General features: G+C 35.7%; 1 protein-coding gene across 2 annotated transcripts in view; it reads right to left on the reverse strand.

Annotated features, from left to right (window-relative positions):
• LOC128211383 (uncharacterized) overlaps positions 1-19,534 on the reverse strand; it is a 138,598-nt gene that overhangs the window by 69,082 nt on the left and 49,982 nt on the right. Inside the window, exons 37-57 of one of the 2 annotated variants that reach the window (XM_052916115.1) lie at positions 19,205-19,333; positions 18,714-18,770; positions 18,351-18,451; positions 17,522-17,571; positions 15,804-15,939; positions 13,051-13,165; positions 12,483-12,588; positions 12,026-12,171; positions 11,212-11,350; positions 9,756-9,928; positions 9,486-9,585; positions 8,127-8,290; positions 7,271-7,427; positions 6,707-6,852; positions 6,308-6,392; positions 5,433-5,596; positions 4,968-5,073; positions 2,744-2,892; positions 1,681-1,842; positions 1,300-1,461; positions 1,021-1,108 (exon numbers count right to left, since the gene is read on the reverse strand). In XM_052916115.1, the coding sequence (XP_052772075.1) occupies positions 1,021-1,108; positions 1,300-1,461; positions 1,681-1,842; positions 2,744-2,892; positions 4,968-5,073; positions 5,433-5,596; positions 6,308-6,392; positions 6,707-6,852; positions 7,271-7,427; positions 8,127-8,290; positions 9,486-9,585; positions 9,756-9,928; positions 11,212-11,350; positions 12,026-12,171; positions 12,483-12,588; positions 13,051-13,165; positions 15,804-15,939; positions 17,522-17,571; positions 18,351-18,451; positions 18,714-18,770; positions 19,205-19,333 (2,635 nt within the window). Of the gene's footprint in view, positions 1-1,020; positions 1,109-1,299; positions 1,465-1,680; positions 1,843-2,743; positions 2,893-4,967; positions 5,074-5,432; positions 5,597-6,307; positions 6,393-6,706; positions 6,853-7,270; positions 7,428-8,126; positions 8,291-9,485; positions 9,586-9,755; positions 9,929-11,211; positions 11,351-12,025; positions 12,172-12,482; positions 12,589-13,050; positions 13,166-15,803; positions 15,940-17,521; positions 17,572-18,350; positions 18,452-18,713; positions 18,771-19,204; positions 19,334-19,534 lie in introns of both variants that reach the window. The other variant, XM_052916114.1, reaches the window with a different exon arrangement.

The raw sequence follows: 19,534 nt of genomic DNA on the forward strand, positions 1-19,534 counted from the left end.
GAAAGTACAACTTACACAGCCCAACTAATGAAAGTACAACTTACACAGCCCAACTAATGAAAGTACAACTTACACAGCCCAACTAATGAAATTCCAACTTACACAGCCCAACTAATGAAATTCCAACTTACACAGCCCAACTAATGAAATTCCAACTTACACAGCCCAACTAATGAAAGTCCAACTTACACAGCCCAACTAATGAAAGTACAACTTACACAGCCCAACTAATGAAAGTACAACTTACACAGCCCAACTAATGAAAGTACAACTTACACAGCCCAACTAATGAAAGTCCAACTTACACAGCCCAACTAATGAAAGTCCAACTTACACAGCCCAACTAATGAAAGTCCAACTTACACAGCCCAACTAATGAAAGTCCAACTTACACAGCCCAACTAATGAAAGTACGACTTACACAGCCCAACTAATGAAAGTACAACTTACACAGCCCAACTAATGAAAGTCCAACTTACACAGCCCAACTAATGAAAGTACAACTTAACCAATCCCACTAAAGAGATCAAAATATTTATAGCCCATTTTATAGAGCCCCACTTTGTTTCTTCTTTACTGAGCCCTATTCATGAAACTCAGCTTACAGACCAATTCATAACATCATCCTAATATACAAAGCCCCACTCATGTAAACATAGCCTGTGGAGCAATTCTAACAGCAGCTTAACCTAAGGTGCCCTACTTCCGAAAGCCCAACTTATGATCAAGGTCCCCCTTATCAAAGCCTAGTTTATTGCTTTACTACCAATAAATTCAACTTAAAGAGCTTCACTAACAAAGGCCCAATATAAAAAGCGCCATTCATTACAGCCTAATATACACATCCCTCCGTACAAAAGAGTGGCCATACCTATAAAAGACCTATTTATGGAGGCTGTATTTACATAGCACATACATATAGCAAACTTTATTTAACCTAGCTAACTTTAGAGCCTAAATGACAAAAGCCTCACTTAAAAAGCCCAACTTATGCAAGCCGAATTACAATACCCAACTTACTCGCAAGTGAGTGAGGCTACAGCCTCCTGTGTGAGGTTACACACAGGCATCACAGACATAACAGCCTCTGTGTCATTGCATAAGGTAACTGAAATAGAGTCAAAGATGTGGAGTTATTTTGTGTTAATTCTTTTGTTATTTTATTAAGTGTTATAGCCATTCTGTAAAACAAAACATACAGCCTTATTTAAAGATTGTTCTTAAGTCTAAATCTTCTGTGAAATCAATATTTTTAAGGTTTCCTGAAAAAAGACAAGGAGTATCCTTCCCTTTACTTACCGTTAGCAGGTTCGACACATGAATTCATCCCATTATACATTGTGTCACCAATTTGACAGCATTTACGGGTTCCAGAGCAGCTAGTGTCATCACAACATCCTGAACCAAGGTTCGCATCAAAGGCATAGATCGGGCAAGTTCCAGGCTTTTCCATCATAGGTTCTTCTGAAAAGCATTTTTTTTTATTGTTTTTGTCTAAAAGTGGAAAAATAAAATTCCAGATGATAATTTGATATCATTATTCCCAATATCATCTTGTGGTTAATGTAATAGACAATTGATGGTACACATTTTTTAACCAATAATACAATCTGCCCATAGCCCTTTTTAAAAAAAAAAAACTGATTTCAATTCTGCTTTTATCTTGTCTTAAACACCTACCTGTCACTGTGCTTGGGGCAATGCACTTCCTGGAACAGCCATCAGAACAGCAGAGATCCTCCCCACAGTCGTCGTGAACATCGCATGTATCTGGTTCTCTGCCAACACATGTCCGACAGTATTGGTCATCCACATTAGGACAAGTACTGTCCCTATCACCCACTAAAAGTAAATGAAACAATATAAATCAGGTATGGTGCCGAAACTCCCCACCCCCATCCCTTCTTGTACAATAGGGTGATTAGTACTGCATTTTGGTCTGTGAGGTTGTATTCAACTCAAGTGGATATTCGCAAATTCAGATTCCACGAGGCGCTAAAACACAGTACTAATAACCCTTTTTTGGTATACATTACTTGTTGAAATCAGTACAAAGATAAGCAGTATTTTGTTTCATGATGCTCTTTTAACATTGCACAATAATATTGTAATGATGTGACATTAGTGGAGCAGAATATTGCCATACTGCACTATGTGGAATATGGACAAATATACTTTGCGATAACCAATTGCTCGCAGATATAATTATGATTCTTATATAATAAAACAAATTACTCTTGAAGATGTTAACATATTATGGGGTCACTATGCATATTCAAAATTCACATAATTATACATATACATTAAGGCTGTACGCTCACCGATTGACAGTTTTGACATATTTATAAGTTTTTGTCTCAAAATCAGCTGACTTTGGTATCAAAGCCTTCAATAAAGTCATATAAGATAACTCACAATAAAACATATCTTAATTGTTTGGAAAACTGCCAAAAATTATATTTTTCTTAAAGCGTAAGTAACTCTTTTAGCCATAAAACATTCCAAACATAAATATAAAAAACCTGCAATCTAACCTTTTGTCAGCAGTCTTGTACCATCAGTTTCAAGAGATTTATGCAAAAGTTTGCTCAATTCAAGACAAAAAAAAGTTGTCAAAATGTTCAATCTGTGAGAGTGCAGCTTTAATCTGCCTCAAATTCCACTCCCTTAACAGGTAAATCTCATACTGAAGAATTTTAATATAATACAGGGAATGCTATACAAATGTAATGTGACAACATACAGAAGCAATTGATGCGGTGTTCCATGGCCTGTTGAGTTAAGAGTCTGACCCAAGCCCGGTGTACTGCAGATACCCTTGCCTCCTCTGTACACTGACTGCTGTACATATCTAGCCCGTTACGCAGGCAGGATGTTGCTTGCACTGCTCCCCTGCAAGTATCAGTTAAGAGTATACTTTACCTATTCAAGACATACTTAAAACACAAACACTGTGGGCATAAAACACAGCATTGAGTGGTATTCATTATGCAACTCAGGATAAACACAGTATTGAGTGATATTCATTATGCAACTCAGGATAAACACAGCATTGAGTGGTATTCATTATGCAACTCAGGATAAACACAGCATTGAGTGGTATTCATTATGCAACTGAGGATAAACACAGCATTGAGTGGTACTCATTATGCAACTGAGGATAAACACAGCATTGAGTGGTATTCATTATGCAACGGAGGATAAACCACAGTATTGAGTGGTATTCATTATGCAACGGAGGATAAACCACAGTATTGAGTGGTATTCATTATGCAACGGAGGATAAAACCCAGTATCGAGTGGAATTCATTAAGCGACTGAGGATAAACCACAGTATCGAGTGGAATTCATTAAGCGACTGCGGATAAACCACAGTATCGAGTGGAATTCATTAAGCGACTGCGGATAAACCACAGTATCGAGTGGAATTCACTACGCAATTGAGGATAAACCACAGTATCGAGTGGAATTCACTACGCAATTGAGGATAAACCACAGTATCGAGTGGAATTCACTATGCAACTGAGGATAAACCACAGTATCGAGTGGAATTCATTACGCAACTGTGGACCACAGTATCGAGTGGAATTCACTACGCAATTGAGGATAAACCACAGTATCGAGTGGAATTCACTATGCAACTGAGGATAAACCACAGTATCGAGTGGAATTCACTATGCAACTGAGGATAAACCACAGTATTGAGTGGAATTCATTAAGCGACTGAGGATAAACCACAGTATCGAGTGGAATTCACTATGCAACTGAGGATAAACCACAGTATCGAGTGGAATTCATTAAGTGACTGAGGATAAACCACAGTATCGAGTGGAATTCATTATGCCACTGAGGATAAACCACAGTATTGAATGAAATTCATTACGCGACTGAGGATAAACCAAAGTATTGAGTGAAATAGTATTTAGTGGAATTCATTACGCAACTGAGGATAAACCACAGTATCGAGTGGAATTCACTATGCAACTGAGGATAAACCACAGTATCGAGTGGAATTCATTAAGTGACTGAGGATAATCCACAGTATTCAATGAAATTCATTACGCGACTGAGGATAAACCAAAGTATTGAGTGAAATAGTATTTAGTGGAATTCATTACGCAACTGAGGATAAACCACAGTATTGAGTGGAATTCATTATGCAACTGAGGATAAACCACAGTATTCGAGTGGAATTCATTACGCAACTGAGGATAAACCACAGTATTTGAGTGGAATTCATTACGCAACTGAGGATAAACCACAGTATTGAGTTGAATTCATTACGCAACTGAGGATAAACCAAAGTATTGAGTGGAATTCATTATGCAACTGAGGATAAACCACAGTATTGAATGAAATTCATTACGCGACTGAGCATACAACTCAGTATTGAGTGGATTTTATTATGCAAGTGAGCATAAAACACAATCTTGAGTAATGTTTTGGGACTTAAGTGAGTCTTATATGTACATATTATTGGCTTCATTCACTGTGTATGTCCCTTATTTATTCCACACAATCAAATTAGCTATGCATTTCTTAGATTCAATTTAGACCAATATTGAATATGGCACATGGGGCCATCTCATATTTGATATGTTGGCTGAAATCTGACCAAGATATTATTTCAGTTGGCACTTTGCAAGAGAACAGCACACATGATAAAAAAATGGTACATAATTATAAACAAGGTTATTTTTGGTATATTGGTTGTAATTGAGAATAGAATGTAGTAAAATTTCCAATCATTCATTTTAGCTTTATTGTGGAGACAGCTATAAGCTTATATGAGTCATGCTTGAGTGTGTTTTCTTGGAAGAAAACGGTACTTGTGTCCTATTTGTGAGGTCAGGAGGAAGATTCCTTGACAGGGCTTGAACCAGTGGCCTCTTGGGTGAGAGGTGGACCCCTTAACCACTACACCATTCTCAAACTATGTTAAATGTAAATGTAAAAAGTAAACTAACCTGCAGTTTTCTGTAATGTTATAGGCAAAGTCCCCACACATAATTCGGCCTAGCGTGACTAGTCTGTCCACATCAGTGCAGAGGTCTATAGGCTTGAGGTCTTCAACTGAAACGTTCATGGTTGTCATGGCGATGTTATCAAACAATGCTTGAATTTACAAAAGATAAAAATGCAAGAAATGAAAATTGACAATTCACCTGCAACATATGGTCAACGAATAGAGTCTAAATATCAAATGACCAATCAGAAACTCAAAATTAGGACAGTGACTTAAGATGGGAAATATAGTCAAGATGCTTTATGAGTATCGATCCAGGAACTTCCCAGGTATAGGAGGGAGGTTTCTAGAACAAGCAGTATACATAAGATTTTGCACAAAGCATATGCAACACTGTCCAAATGGAGGCTAATAAGTTCGTGGAATCACATGATGCTAAATTTGTACCAAGCACTATCTATTATACCTGGACATTGCTGTATGATATTGACAAAGCCCTCCAATCCCATGACCTCATTTCTTGACTGAGCCTCCTCGAGCATTGATATGAGAAAGTTTGTTAAAACCGTGCGAGGCAAGCATTCCATCTGTAGAGTAGATGTCATACACTGGATGGTAAGCTCAGCGACCCTAAAAAGAGAGTATATGAAAATTTTATACAAGAAAAATATCATATCTCATCTTTACGTTTCAACTGTCTAGGAGGGGGGGGGGGGGGGGCATCTCAAAAAAAAAATTTAAGCAAGAGTTATCAGCCTCGCTACATAAATGTATGTGCATATTGTTGTTTAGTACATGATTGTGTACTAGACTTCATAGGTAATCTTGATTCGTTTTTTTAGCCAAAGCAGCAGGACTTCAAAAATGACAATATGAAGTAAATGGCAATTCTAGCAGGTTGTATTCCCACGACTTAAAATTGAGACAAAACAAGACATTTTATGTTATAAGCACAAGATCTACAAAATAAATCAAATATCATGCAAAAGCATATCTAAAATCATTTTATTGGTAGAAAAGAATACTGGTCTGCTTTGGTACATGACTGATTTGTGTTCAGGACAAACAAAAGGCATAATACCACCATGCAATATTTTGAAATAAAGCACTTCCTTTCTTACATTCTGAGAGCATTTTAGGAATGATTATTTCTTAAATAAAATGACAAAATCTAAAGAAATATTCAATTGATTTGCCAATTTTGTGAAAATTTGACAAAGCAATTGACATTTTATCATATGTTTTCCTGCGGAAAGATAGATAGAGATTTTATCATATATTGCGATCTGTAACTCTGAAACAAACAATCTCTACATATACAGTTTTACTTAAGGCACTTACATGCAAACATTTTGGTAGTTGTTGGCTTTCATCAGAAGCTCAATGTCCAGGCAGCGGTCAATATTTGCAGTACTCAAACATACATCTGAAAAAGATATCAATACAAATGAACTCCGGTACATTATGCCTGTTAAAATCAATGTTAACAATAAAAAATTACTGAAATCTGAAATGTCATATGTTAATGTAAATATGACTTTGTTTCCTCAATTCAAAAGTCTGATGTCAAAATAAATCTAAAACTATTTAAGAATTCATTAACTAACACATACATGTATGTATTCATGGTATAATAGTATAACTTCAAAAGTATTTCATAGCCACTGCGACAAACAATAAAAAGCTCAAATGCTTCCAACAATCTAAACTTTTAGTTTCATTATTTCGTCTCAAACCAACCATCAAAGCAGCTGGACGTATTAGACTGGAAGGGTAAATACTGGGCAGGCAGAGCTTCTGTGATTTCACGGTACTCGACACTTGTGCAATTCTGCATGTAATGTGCAGACACTCTCTTGACACACTGTTCGATTAAACGCAGGTATCTGAAATTTGGCATTGAAAACTAATAACAATTTAGAAATTTGTAGTGGAGTTACAGAAAAACAACAGTCTATATATAAATCTAAAAAGAGACAAAATTTAAATTTACACTAGTTAAGTATCTTATGTGTTTAGTTGCAACATTTATACTAAGGTTTGACCTTGACTCTATGCCAACAATAAGCAATCCCACGCTAGCTCTTCACGATTACGCTATATACACACCAAGTGTATTCACTATTGATATATCCTAACTCAAGATATTGGTCAAAAACCATTTTCCTATATTTTCTAGATATTGAGTTATTGCATAAAGGTGACGATTAATTTATCATTATGTTTATGGGAAAATCTTGTATGGTTTGAGCTACCGTATGACTCTTCTAAAGCTTATGTTTAGTCTAAAAAGTTATGTCATACATGCAGTTGAGTAAATGAACATCAGCGCCAGCACTGTCTCTCCGCAGAACTTCATAGTAATATCGGAAATGCTCGTACAGTTGGCTTCCGCACCAGATACGACCAAGCTCATGTATATCTGTGTAGTTAGAGTCGCATAGGCTTTCCGTGTTGTACTCTGAAGAGGATTAAAATATGACAACTTAAACCAAAGACTGATATATTTCATCTTGTTCACTTCCACACCAGAACCTCCACGCAGTTGGAATCAAATGTTTCTAGTGTTATGCGCTGAAGAGATGAGGAATCAACACCAATATAAACCCAGCAAGACTGACCATTTCTTACAAGTTCATGTCAATGTTAGATCAAGTGACCAGTGGGTCTTATCTTAAAACATTTACCGGTACACAAAAATAATCCTTAAAGCATCTACATTTTAACCATAAAACCATTTTCATGAAACAAGTCTGATTCTCATTTCCGTGTGTACTTCAGACTTTAAAATTTAGTTCACAACAGCCTAGAACAGAGGTAACAAGTTTTTAATAATTGTTTAAATCTGCATAATAAAGAAATTTGATGCAAAATTCAATTCTCTTCCTGTGTTTTTTGCTTTAAAATATGCTGAAAATAGGGTTTTGTGCACGTAGCCTTGTTTGAACGAAATTGTGAATAAAATGTTTGTTTACATTCTAATTTCGGAGTTTCTGGTTTTTCTTTGACTATTTCCTAATCTGTAGTATACTGTCCCGGGTTATTGTAGTCATATGCTAATTGATTGACAAAACAAACTTTAAAAATAACATCATTTAATAGTGACCTTTACAAGGCTTGCCAATGTCCAGTAAGCAATAAATCAGTATTTAACAATTACCTGCACACTTCTGAAGATGTTCCAAGGTCAGTTCAGGCCTTATGGGCTGCACAATGTCCAGGAAACCCTGGCTTCTCACAAAGGTAAGGACTGCATCAGCGGAACTTGGTTTGTTCCAAGCTTTGACATGACCCTCCAGACACAATTTGACAGACTGTATGTTCCTGCAGATGGATGGTTGGGTTGAGTCAAGGCTAGAGGTGGGGTTGAGTTGCATTGGGGTTTGATGGTGGACATGAATTTAGTTGTGGTATGAAGGCTGGGTAAGGTTGAGCTGAGTTGTTTTAAATGGTTGTTTAGTTGTTTGGGTTAATTTCTGTTGGAGTTAGGTTATTTAAGTCTGGGTTAGAAGATGGTTTGAGTAAAGTTTGGGTAAGATGGTGTCTTGAGTTGGGGTAAAATGCTGGGGTTTATTGGGTGACCTTAACAAGGCTTGCCAATGTCCAGTATGCAATAAATCAGTATTTAACAATTACCTGCACACTTCTGAAGATGTTCCACCATCAAACCCCAATGCAACTCGAATGAGATCAGATGGTGGAGTTGTCATGAGTTGGTGTTAGATTGTTGGGTTGAGTTAAGTTTGGGTTACATGGTGGGTTGAGACGAGGTTAGATGATAGGGTTGATTTAGTTGGGGTTAGAAGGTTGGCTTTGGTTAAGTTGGAGCTAGAGTTTAGTTGCAGTTAGAAGGTGGGACTGTGTTGAGTTAAGTTCAGAAGGTTGGGTTAGTTTGAGTTGGGGTAAGATGGTGTGATTGAGTTAAGTTGCTGTTAGATGGTGAGTTAAGTTTGGGTATAATGGTGGGTTTGAGTTATGTTTGGGTAAAATGGTGGGGTTGAGTTTAGTAGGGGTTAGAAAGTGGGTTTCAGCAGGTAGTTGGTGTTAGAAATGTTTATGAATCCAAGGATAGAGGATTGTAAAAAGACTACAACATTCATACAAATGTAATATTGTTGCTACAGGTCTACTTTTATTTCCCTTGGTGTTATTGACAATACATTATCTTGTTTTAAAAACAATCAAATTTAGAAATATATGTGAGACTCACACAGCTTTGCCAAAATGTTCATGACCACATTTCTGGTCGGTGTACTCAGAAATAACATCATGAAACCAATAGCTTTTGGCGTGATTTTTAGATAACATACAATATAATATCACTTTAAATTGTAGCATTAAATCATAGGAATAATTTGTTTGTTTCAGTGATATATGAATTTTATCTCATCTGAAAAAAACAAAAGGTAAATATTTTCACTTATGTCAAAGTTTACCTTGGGGCTGTGCAACTGACATAAAATTAATATCTCACTGAAACAAACAATCCTCTTCTACGTAATGATTGCAGACAACGTACCAGCATAGGTCTTCCTCGGATGAGTTGCGAAGTATGAACAACTCCATACCACATTTTGCTCTCGTATGGTACTGCATGTTAGGCACCAGGAAGAACTCACCTTAACAAACAAAAGGTACATGTCATAGAGTTCCTAGTTTCAAGTGCCTTACAAGCAGAAATAAATGTTCGAACGTTTTTCTCCAGTCAATCAAGAGGTCATATTTTCACTTATTTGGGCATTAAATGGGCTTTTAATGCTAGATATGAAATGCACAAGTTTAAACTCACAAGTCTCAAGGTTGACAGACTTCCCTTTGAACAAGTCGTTCTGGTGTTTGATAAGGGCCGTCACCATGAAATTACGACTCGGGTTTCCCTCGGGGCACATCGCCGTGTCACTGCTGTTCCTGTACATACGCACCAGCTCCGTCAGCGTACAGTTGAACAAGGGGTCTACAAAGCTGGAATATAAAACAGTTTGTAGAATTTTAACTATTTCCTAAGTGAACGGTATGTAGAATCTTAACTATTTCCTAAGTGAGCGGTATGTTGAATTTTAACTATTTCCTAAGTGAGCGATATGTAGAATCTTAACTATTTCCTAAGTGAACGGTATGTAGAATCTTAACTATTTCCTAAGTGAGCGGTATGTTGAATCTTAATTATTTCCTAAGTGAACGGTATGTAGAATCTTAACTATTTCCTAAGTGAGCGGTATGTAGAATCTTAACTATTTCCTAAGTGAACGGTATGTAGAATCTTAACTATTTCCTTAGTGAGCGGTATGTAGAATTTTAACTATTTCCTAAGTGAGTGGTATGTAGAATCTTAACTATTTCCTAAGTGAACGGTATGTAGAATCTTAACTATTTCCTAAGTGAGTGGTATGTAGAATCTTAACTATTTCCTAAGTGAATATTTCTCATTCATAGACACTCCTGTACTGGCTCCCTCTCCATACAGTTATACAAGAAGTTAAAATATTTCAATTGGGGCATATGACACTGTTGTTAGCTTTTCCTAACATATATGCATTAGATCAGTCAGCACAGGGACTCTACACAGAGGGTCTAGAAATAGAAAGCACAGACACTCTAAATGGTGTACAATATTCTTGTTTTGAACTGATAGCTGACGTAATAAATTTTTAATATTTTGAACCGGAATAGTTTCATCAAATTCTAATTCAATTGTCCCTTATATAATATTCTTGTTTTGAACTGATAGCTGACCTAATAAATTTTCATATTTTGAACCAGAATAGTTTCATTAAATTCAATTCTCCCTTGAAATGCAAGAGATGTTTGTTAGGGGTCACTAAGCCAGGCAAGTGGGTTCCCTACTGATACTTGTGTTTTCCCTTCCACACAAGATCTCATTCATGCTAGACAATGTGAGGACTCAAGCGGTTTCAACACCATGCTTTAAAATCATCACAAAAGGAGTCAGTGTTTACGCTCATGTCTTCGACAATGGGATCTCTGAAAGGATTCTGATTTGATAATCAAAACAGCCTTTGACAAAGACAACCACTTAATTTCCATGAAGTCACGCCTGGTTTCTTTCAATGTGCTTTTTTAGTGGTTCGCTGTGCACACATGCTATTAAAGACATTTGCACCAGACACTAATAAAGTTACTCAAATTATTTATTTTTAGTTCACTTAACAATTAATTTGGTATTGTTTACCAGTTAAGTTCATCAATATAAAAAATAACTATTCTTTCATTTAACTTTTACAAACCTGCAAGGCTCCTTGGAGTTGGAGATGGCCTGCATATGTTCCCTGCACGCTATTGTTGCTGCAATTTTCATGTTCGTTAGATCGTGACAGGGCCGTTCAATGTCAACTGGTTCAATCGGTTCAAACCGGTAATTGTTGCCTAAAAATAAGGAAACATCAAAATCTAAGGATTCTAATGGAGGTTGGTAACTGGTTTCATCACCCACTGAGTGATCATTGCGGAAAATGTATCTGATTTCAATAATACTAGCAGTTAAGTTTATACCGGTTCTTGTTTATTTCAATCACTCCCAAGTCATTTTCCTGGGAGGACACATAGAGTACTGTGTCAAGTTTTTGAAAGGGTAAGAGAGAGTTCGATCATTACAGTGGTAGGGATCGAACCCACAACTCACTGAGTGTGAGGTGGACCCCTTCCCACTAGACCACTCTAACTTTGAGATTGTATTTAAGCCATAATCAATTTAGTACAGAAACTAAGTTAATATATCATCATACTCAAATCCTATTCAAGCTAATTCAAACAGTTCTCTACAATCATTCGCAACTTGAACCTTTTGTTAACAATCGCCACATTTGTGAATCTAAGAGGAGTAGGCGACAAGTCCATTCAACTTTCCAAACTAATCACTCAGAATTTTCATACAACGATATTCTTCACTCAAATTATTTTAATATCTTGAACAGTTCTTTAGTTATGCACAAGGTTTAAGGTTCAAATTTCTGAGCAACACCAAAACCAAAAGTAACAAATATTAAGGTACGAAGGTTATCATAATAATTCATTTTTTTAACAGCTAAAATTAACAATTACCTGAGACACAATTTTTGACTTCCTGCTTCAGTTGAAGAGACCCAAGACCCAAGTCTTCTAGAGTCTTCCTCATGGTGTTAGCGGGACACGACCTATTGTCATGCTTATAGCCAATCATCACACAGTCTAGCAGTAGCCGGTAACCGCTGTACAGTAGATAAGAAGAATGAAAACAATGCTGGTCACCATCAGTTAATATATTATATTTGTGGCTTGTTAAATGAAATAGTGCCCAACCTCCTTGATATAAATATTCATTAATGTCATTGAGAGACATGAACATAGACTTGTATTAGATATATTTTTTTGATAAACAAACATGACTTTTAAATGCAGACTGCAATGACATTGTTGTTATGGCAATTAATGTACACTTTTATTTTCTTTGAAATCAAGAAAAGCTAATATGGAGAGAGAAAATGGAGTTGACTAAACATCAACAAAGTTGATGACTTACGTGCATCGAGCCTCAATGTTGGAAGTTATTTGCGTGTAAGAAAGGACTGTTTGACACTGGACGCTTTGTGCCCGTTTAGCAATTTCACCCAAATCTCGACATGGATCTGAAAAGTGGCAAATACATTGTACTAACAATCTAAACAAATCATTTGTTTATTTTTACCTATTCATATAATTATTGTGACAAAGGCACTAAGCTAATATGTATAATATATCATTTAGAATCTGCCTTGAGACCTCATATAATACACATTTTTCATTCAGTTACAAACATATTTCAAGTTGCAAGTTTAATAAAAATGTGTTTAATATGACATCAAGTGTCCATATTAATGCATACTGTAAAAGTGAAAGGGGCACATAATTCAGTATTGATTGAAGCTAGGCTAATGGTTATTTTGAGCACTATACTTGTGCATTTATTGCTAACTGTCTATGTTCAAGTTTCATTGAAATCTCATCCTTAGTTTTTAAGTCAAGAAATCATAAAATAAGTGTAATAAGTCGAAAGTGTTATATATTAAGAATTTAGAGAAAATGGCACGAATAGTGAACTTTATACTAACCTTCCTTCACCTTGACTGCGGTCTCTTTTGGAGGCTCTAAATTCCTGAAGTATGTAGAATTCTTCATTTTTTCTGTGAAATCTTCTTGCAAAACCTTTAATAGCGTTCTTGTCACCTATACAACAAAATCACAACATTTTAAAGGAATTTTATCATGTACTTCTTTCTAGCAAAATTTTGTTCAGCATTATGTTTATTTTTCTTCATGTTTAAACATCAGACAGTTACTCATACAAACCTGACTCAACAGAAATTTGTATATTCAGGCTAAAAGCTGCGCTCTCACAGATTTACCACTTTTTACAACTTTTTTTTTTTTGTTTTGGGCAAATTTTTGTGTAAATATCTGCAAACCAATGATATAACATTGCTGACAAAAACTCAGATCTTAGACTTTCATATTTCCGTTCGAAAACTAATGTATTATGGCTTAAACCGTTACCAACGGTTTAAGAAAAATGCATAAAACATCAATTTTTGAACTGAGATATAAGAATCTACGATCTAATTTTTTGTCAGGAGTTGTATATAACTGGTTTCCATGGATTTTCGCAAAAATTGGTTCGTTCAAAACAAAAAATAAACAAGAGCTGTCACAGTATGTGACGAATGCCCCCGAATGTGACATTGACCTACGAACAAGGTCAGTACATGAAAAGTTGATCTTGCCTTTACGTGTCAAATACATATGGCAAGTTATTATAAATTGCCTCTGAACATAAAAAAATACCACCCATACTTGACAACCTACACTGTTATGTCCTTATATTCAGAATTCCCTTGTGAATAAACACTTAGTGTATTTTTCACCTTAGAGGTAGGGACATGGGTCTTGCACACGGCACGTCGTCTTCGTATGTGGAACACATGTAGCAAGTGATTTTAAAATCTGTCCATACAAGGGAAAGTAACAGCCCGGACACGACAACCTATACTCTATGTCCTTATATGCAGCACTCCATTGTGAATAAACACTAAGTGTGACCTTGACCTTTGAGGCAGGGACACGGGTCTTGCACGCGACCATCGTCTTGGTATGTGGAACCCATGTTGCAAGTTATTTTAAAATCTGTCCATACAAGAGAAAGTTACAGCCCGGACACGACAACCTATACTCTATGTCCTTATATGCAGCACTCCATTGTGAATAAACACTAAGTGTGACCTTGACCTTTGAAGTAGGGACACGAGTCTTGCACGCAACACGTCGTCTTCGTATGTGGAACACATGTGGCAAGTTATTTTAAGATCTGTCCATACAAGAGAAAGTTACAGCCCGGACACAACAACCTATACTCGATGTCCTTATATGCAGCACTCCATTGTGAATAACCACTAAGTGTGACCTTGACCTTTGAGGTAGGGACATGGGTTTTGCATGTGACACGTCGTCTTGGTATGTGGAACACATGTGGCAAGTTATTTTAAATCTGTCCATACAAGGGAAAGTTACAGCCCGGACACGACAACCTATACTCTATGTCCTTATATGCAGCGCTCCATTGTGAATAAACAATAAGTGTGACCCTGACCTTTGAGGTAGGGACACGGGTCTTGCACGCGACATGTCGTCTTGGTATGTGGAACACATGTGGCAAGTTATTTTAAAATCTGTCCATACAAGAGAAAGTTACAGCCCGGACACGACAACCTATACTCTATGTCCTTATATGCAGCACTCCATTGTGAATAAACACTAAGTGTGACCTTGACCTTTGAGGTAGGGACACGGGTCTTGCAAGCGACACGTCGTCTTGGTATGTGGAACACATGTGGCAAGTTATTTTAAAATCTGTCCATACAAGGGAAAGTTACAGAGCCGGACGGACGGACGGACGGACGGACGGGCGGACGGATGGACGGACAGAGGGTGCGATATTAATATGCCCACCTTTGGGGGCATAAAAATTGTCAAACGTTAAATCTGTGAGAGTGCAGCTTTAAACAAGTGTAAGATAACAGTAGGTCACATGGCAGAGTTCTTCCACACATGCATGATGAAAACAGCTAGTTACTTATGTACAAAAGTAGTTCCAGATATGCACAAACTAGAAATAGTTACTTAAATGTCTAATAGTATTCAAGCAATGTTTTTTTCAAACAAGATGGCATTTCTGCTACATTTTAAACAAACATGAACACAATATCCAGTGTGTATAAACCACATGATAAATTGCTTCATAAATGCTACATCAGATGGCAACATTATGCTCCAAATAAAGGCTTTAACAAAGATACCTTCGCTATAATCCTTCACCATTTATATGAAACATAGCGCAGTCATAGCTACTTACAGAGGCCTGCCTTTGGCCTTTCACCAGAGTTTGATTGAGAGTTTATTTACTTATAACACTTCAACAAACCTTTTCACAATATGGCCATCTGACGTAGCACTGTCAAAACATTATTTTGGAAACAGATTGAGCGGCATAGACTGCCCTTTGTTTCATTTAAAATGATGTTGTTAAAGAAACGTTATCTTGTTTTAAATGTTTATTTTAAGCAAAATGTTGCCTTCTGACATAACATATTATGATGTATTTATCATGTGATATACATACACTGATATCCCTTATATCAACCTTGGTTTATGGTTTATTTGCTTGCTACAAGGATTTTGTTCACAATTTTACATACAAAAATCATATCAAATCATATTTTCAGATAAAAGACGGCACATAGGTGAAACAAGCTGTATGTATTGTCAAAAATGGATTATGTTATTTAGTCTAGTTTCAAAATAGCAATCTGACCTTGGCCTTGATCTGTTGTTCAAGGTCAATCAGTGCGTCCACATCTGCTGGTTCTTGGTTGCCACCATCTGTGACGTTGATAGCAACTTCAATCTTGATATATCTCACAATGAAGACCACCATCACACTGCCCTCTCTGAAAAAAATTAAAATTCGCTTCCCGTCATTCTCAGTACACTAGAACTATGACGCTGTGTGTACAACAGAGGTAAGATTTATCATTGTCAAACCTCTGATGAATAAGAATGACTTGCAAATTGCTCACCTAAAATTATCTTAAATCAGTATATAAGAACATAGATTTGCTAATTATTTTCCATAAAATCACCTTTTTTCTTCATACCATGCGTACTCTATTAGACAGGCCTTAAGCATGATATATTTATCTCCCTGAGTTTTAATCATATATTGAAAATTCTTTTAATATAATAATGGTTTTGTGTAACCCATACTTGTATATAGGGTAGCAAGTTTTACAATGACATCAGCATGTGAGCTGTTATCAAAATGGTAGCCATCAAAATTTACAAATGAATTTGGTGATTGTTTGAATAAGGTTAAGTCTAGCATAGATTTAGTCCCAGAATTAGACTAAATACATACAGAACATAAACCTGCGCTTATCTTGGGCAATGGCGCTGTGATTCTGAAAATGACTTTGATAACTCACACATGACAATTAACAACACACTACTCAATATTAATATTTGAATATTTTTAGGCCAAACAAATTTACTTTGTTTGTCAAATTGACCACTCTTATTTTTCAGACAATGCAAAAACTTCTTTCTTTATTTTTCAATATTTGCTTTTCATGTGAAAACCAGAACAAATAAATACAGAAAAGACTTTCTTGTTCAGACATGTTTCATCAAATAACGCAAATACATGTTACTATTATTGTTTTTGAATCTCTGACAACTTCTAGAAGACTAAATGGCAATATAAAATGAATACTTTTTCGGTATTTATCATTAAACTAAGACAAGTTTTTTAAAAATTTCAGAATTACCATTCTCTTTATCATTTTTGATTTGACCTCCCCTTGCTCCTGTTTTTAATCAAAATGGACTAAATGTTTATTGATGTCGCATGAAACTTGGCCAGATGATCTGCATAAAAATCTGACAAAACAAAGATTAGCAAAAGCAGTAACTTGTTTCTCTCAAACTATGTACTATCTTAATACGTATCTTCCTGCTAATTCATGAAAAAAACTGTTTAATACAGAAGCGACGCTGCTGTTAATGTTACTCAATTACATTTCTACATGAATCTTCATTTTACCTTTACTTATGTTTTCTATCATCAGAAATGAAAAATCACAAATCAACCAAAATCGTTTCTTAACCAATAAAATTAAATAACCAGTTGACACACACAAAAATTAAGGTCATTTCAGGTCAAAACATAGATATAAGAATAATGGCCATCTATTAAATGCGCAATTTGTATGATTGCTTTTTTTTAAAATGATTATTTCTGAGAATTTTTAACTTAAAAGAGTTTCATTGGTCAGTTGTGGCATAGTATATTTGAATATGCAAATTAAACTTTGAGTTTAATTTCTGATGTTCACTTAATATATAAATGAGATTCTTGAACTTACACTTATAAGATGGCCCCATCATTCACAAAAGTACTTTAAATTAATAATCCATCTGACAGTTAATTATTGGTTACAAATGTGGACTTGAGTAAATTTGTGGACTACTCACGATATTCCTGTTACAGTGACACTTTCAATGCTTGGGTCTGAATCAATCAGCTGAAAGAGAGGGAATTAATTGTAAATATAGAGAATAGGAAATAAAAAATCAAGAATGCAAGCCAGCAGATGCCAATATTTATCTGTTATAAAAATCAAAACAGAGATACATGTAATAATATGTGTTCCAATGCACTGCACTTTTCCTCAATAAGGTTTATCTGTATATTATATAAAGTAAGTTTGAAAACATTACCTCAAAAACATTTGGAGTTATTCTCCAGACAAAATTTAAGTAAAACAAGCACCCATGATGAAAAAGCCTATTTCTGTAAAAATGAAGGACAGGGCATAGCTACTGTGCACTGAATTTTGCCTCATTGCTACATGTCTATAATATTCATTTAAATCCCTCAATTACTGTTAACTTATGGTCCAGACAGGCACCTTCCTTATTCATGCAAACAGTTAAAGTGGAAAGGGGAGATAACAATGTATGAGGGTGTAATTATGGTTTTTGCATACTGCACTGTTTCATTGAAATCTGGTCAGTTACTAAATTTTGAACAAGAGTGTGACAGAAAAAGCAGTGACTTTATGCTCTCCCTTTACTGCTAATAATGTCAAAAACAACAGGCCTTTGACAATACCTTAGTTCAGAACTTTTCAAAAAGCAGAGAAGCTAAAACATATTTTTTTTTTAATTGTGCTGTGTGATCTTTGTTAAGAATAGAAAATGTGGTTTCTTTAGGATCACTTTTAATTAGCACTAAACTGATAATGTTGTTAATGTAATTTAAATCTGTAAGCCTAGTTGTTCAAAAAGCATCATAACATACAGCAGTTTGGAAGTCAGAGGCATAGTTCTGGAATGTTTCAGATGTTGTGTCATTCAGGGCCGGGTCGTATGTCTGGTTGAATGTAACCTCACCGTCAACATCTGAAAAAATTAACGAGCTTAATTGTCATTCAGTCATATTAAAAAAAATGAGAATAAAATAATTTGAAATTGAAAAATTATTTATTTAATTGCTTATTTTCAGTGATCTCAAAAAAGTTATAATTTTGCAATGAACAGTCAAGTCAGAGTGTCAGGCTTAATATGTGTTTCTCGTGCATTATTTTTTCATGAGTTTCAACAAAATATGTATGCTCAGAGCATTGCAAAATAGTGAACACCACACATAGATTTACAAACATACCGACAAAAACGATCTCATCTGGAGCCGGAGTGGTGGGAATAGGCGTTGTTGTTATTACTGAAAAACAACAATTTGATCATCATGTTACAGTTGAATAGGTAAATAATGAGCCTGCTTCCGTAACACTCACTAGTATAATATTATCATACTGGTGCCATACCAAGCTGGTATGCATAAATGATTTTTCTAAGTTCTTTAGTCGTGATGTTTTCTTGTGAAATAGTAGTCAGAGTTATTGGACTTTACACAAGTGTGTTCACTGTTGTAGCGGACTTTGTCTACAAGGCTCCAGGCTTCATCTCTTTAATCTTTGCTATGACAAGCTTACAAAGTGTTTTGCCAAACGCTGCCATACACACCATGGCTTTGACAATATCTCAACTTTTTTCCAAGGAAAAATAGGCAAGCTTAAATCAATTCTCTACTCAACTTTTTTTTAATAAGCTTACAATTTTAACTGTAACCAAAATTGTGAAACTTTATGCTCTCACCTTGTATACAAGCATCTATGCTATACTCTTCCCCCTCTGGACAGTCACAGACATTGTTGGAGCTGCATACAAACATGGACATACACTGGTCTGTGATGTCAGCATCACACGGCTGATTGTATCCAAGCTCTGTGGAAATAGATGAGCAGTTGTTTTATAATCAGCTATAAACATGTGATTAAGAACTATTTACCATTCTTTGTTGATAACTATAAGGTAAAACTTACCATCCAGAGAACAAAATGCAGTTCTCTCAGACCCAGAATCCAATATTTACATACCATTGAAAAAGGGAAACATTCAAGCTATGCATCACATAACAATAATCTA

The sequence above is a fragment of the Mya arenaria genome, chromosome 12 (assembly GCF_026914265.1).
Source record: "Mya arenaria isolate MELC-2E11 chromosome 12, ASM2691426v1".
Taxonomy (NCBI): domain Eukaryota; kingdom Metazoa; phylum Mollusca; class Bivalvia; order Myida; family Myidae; genus Mya; species Mya arenaria.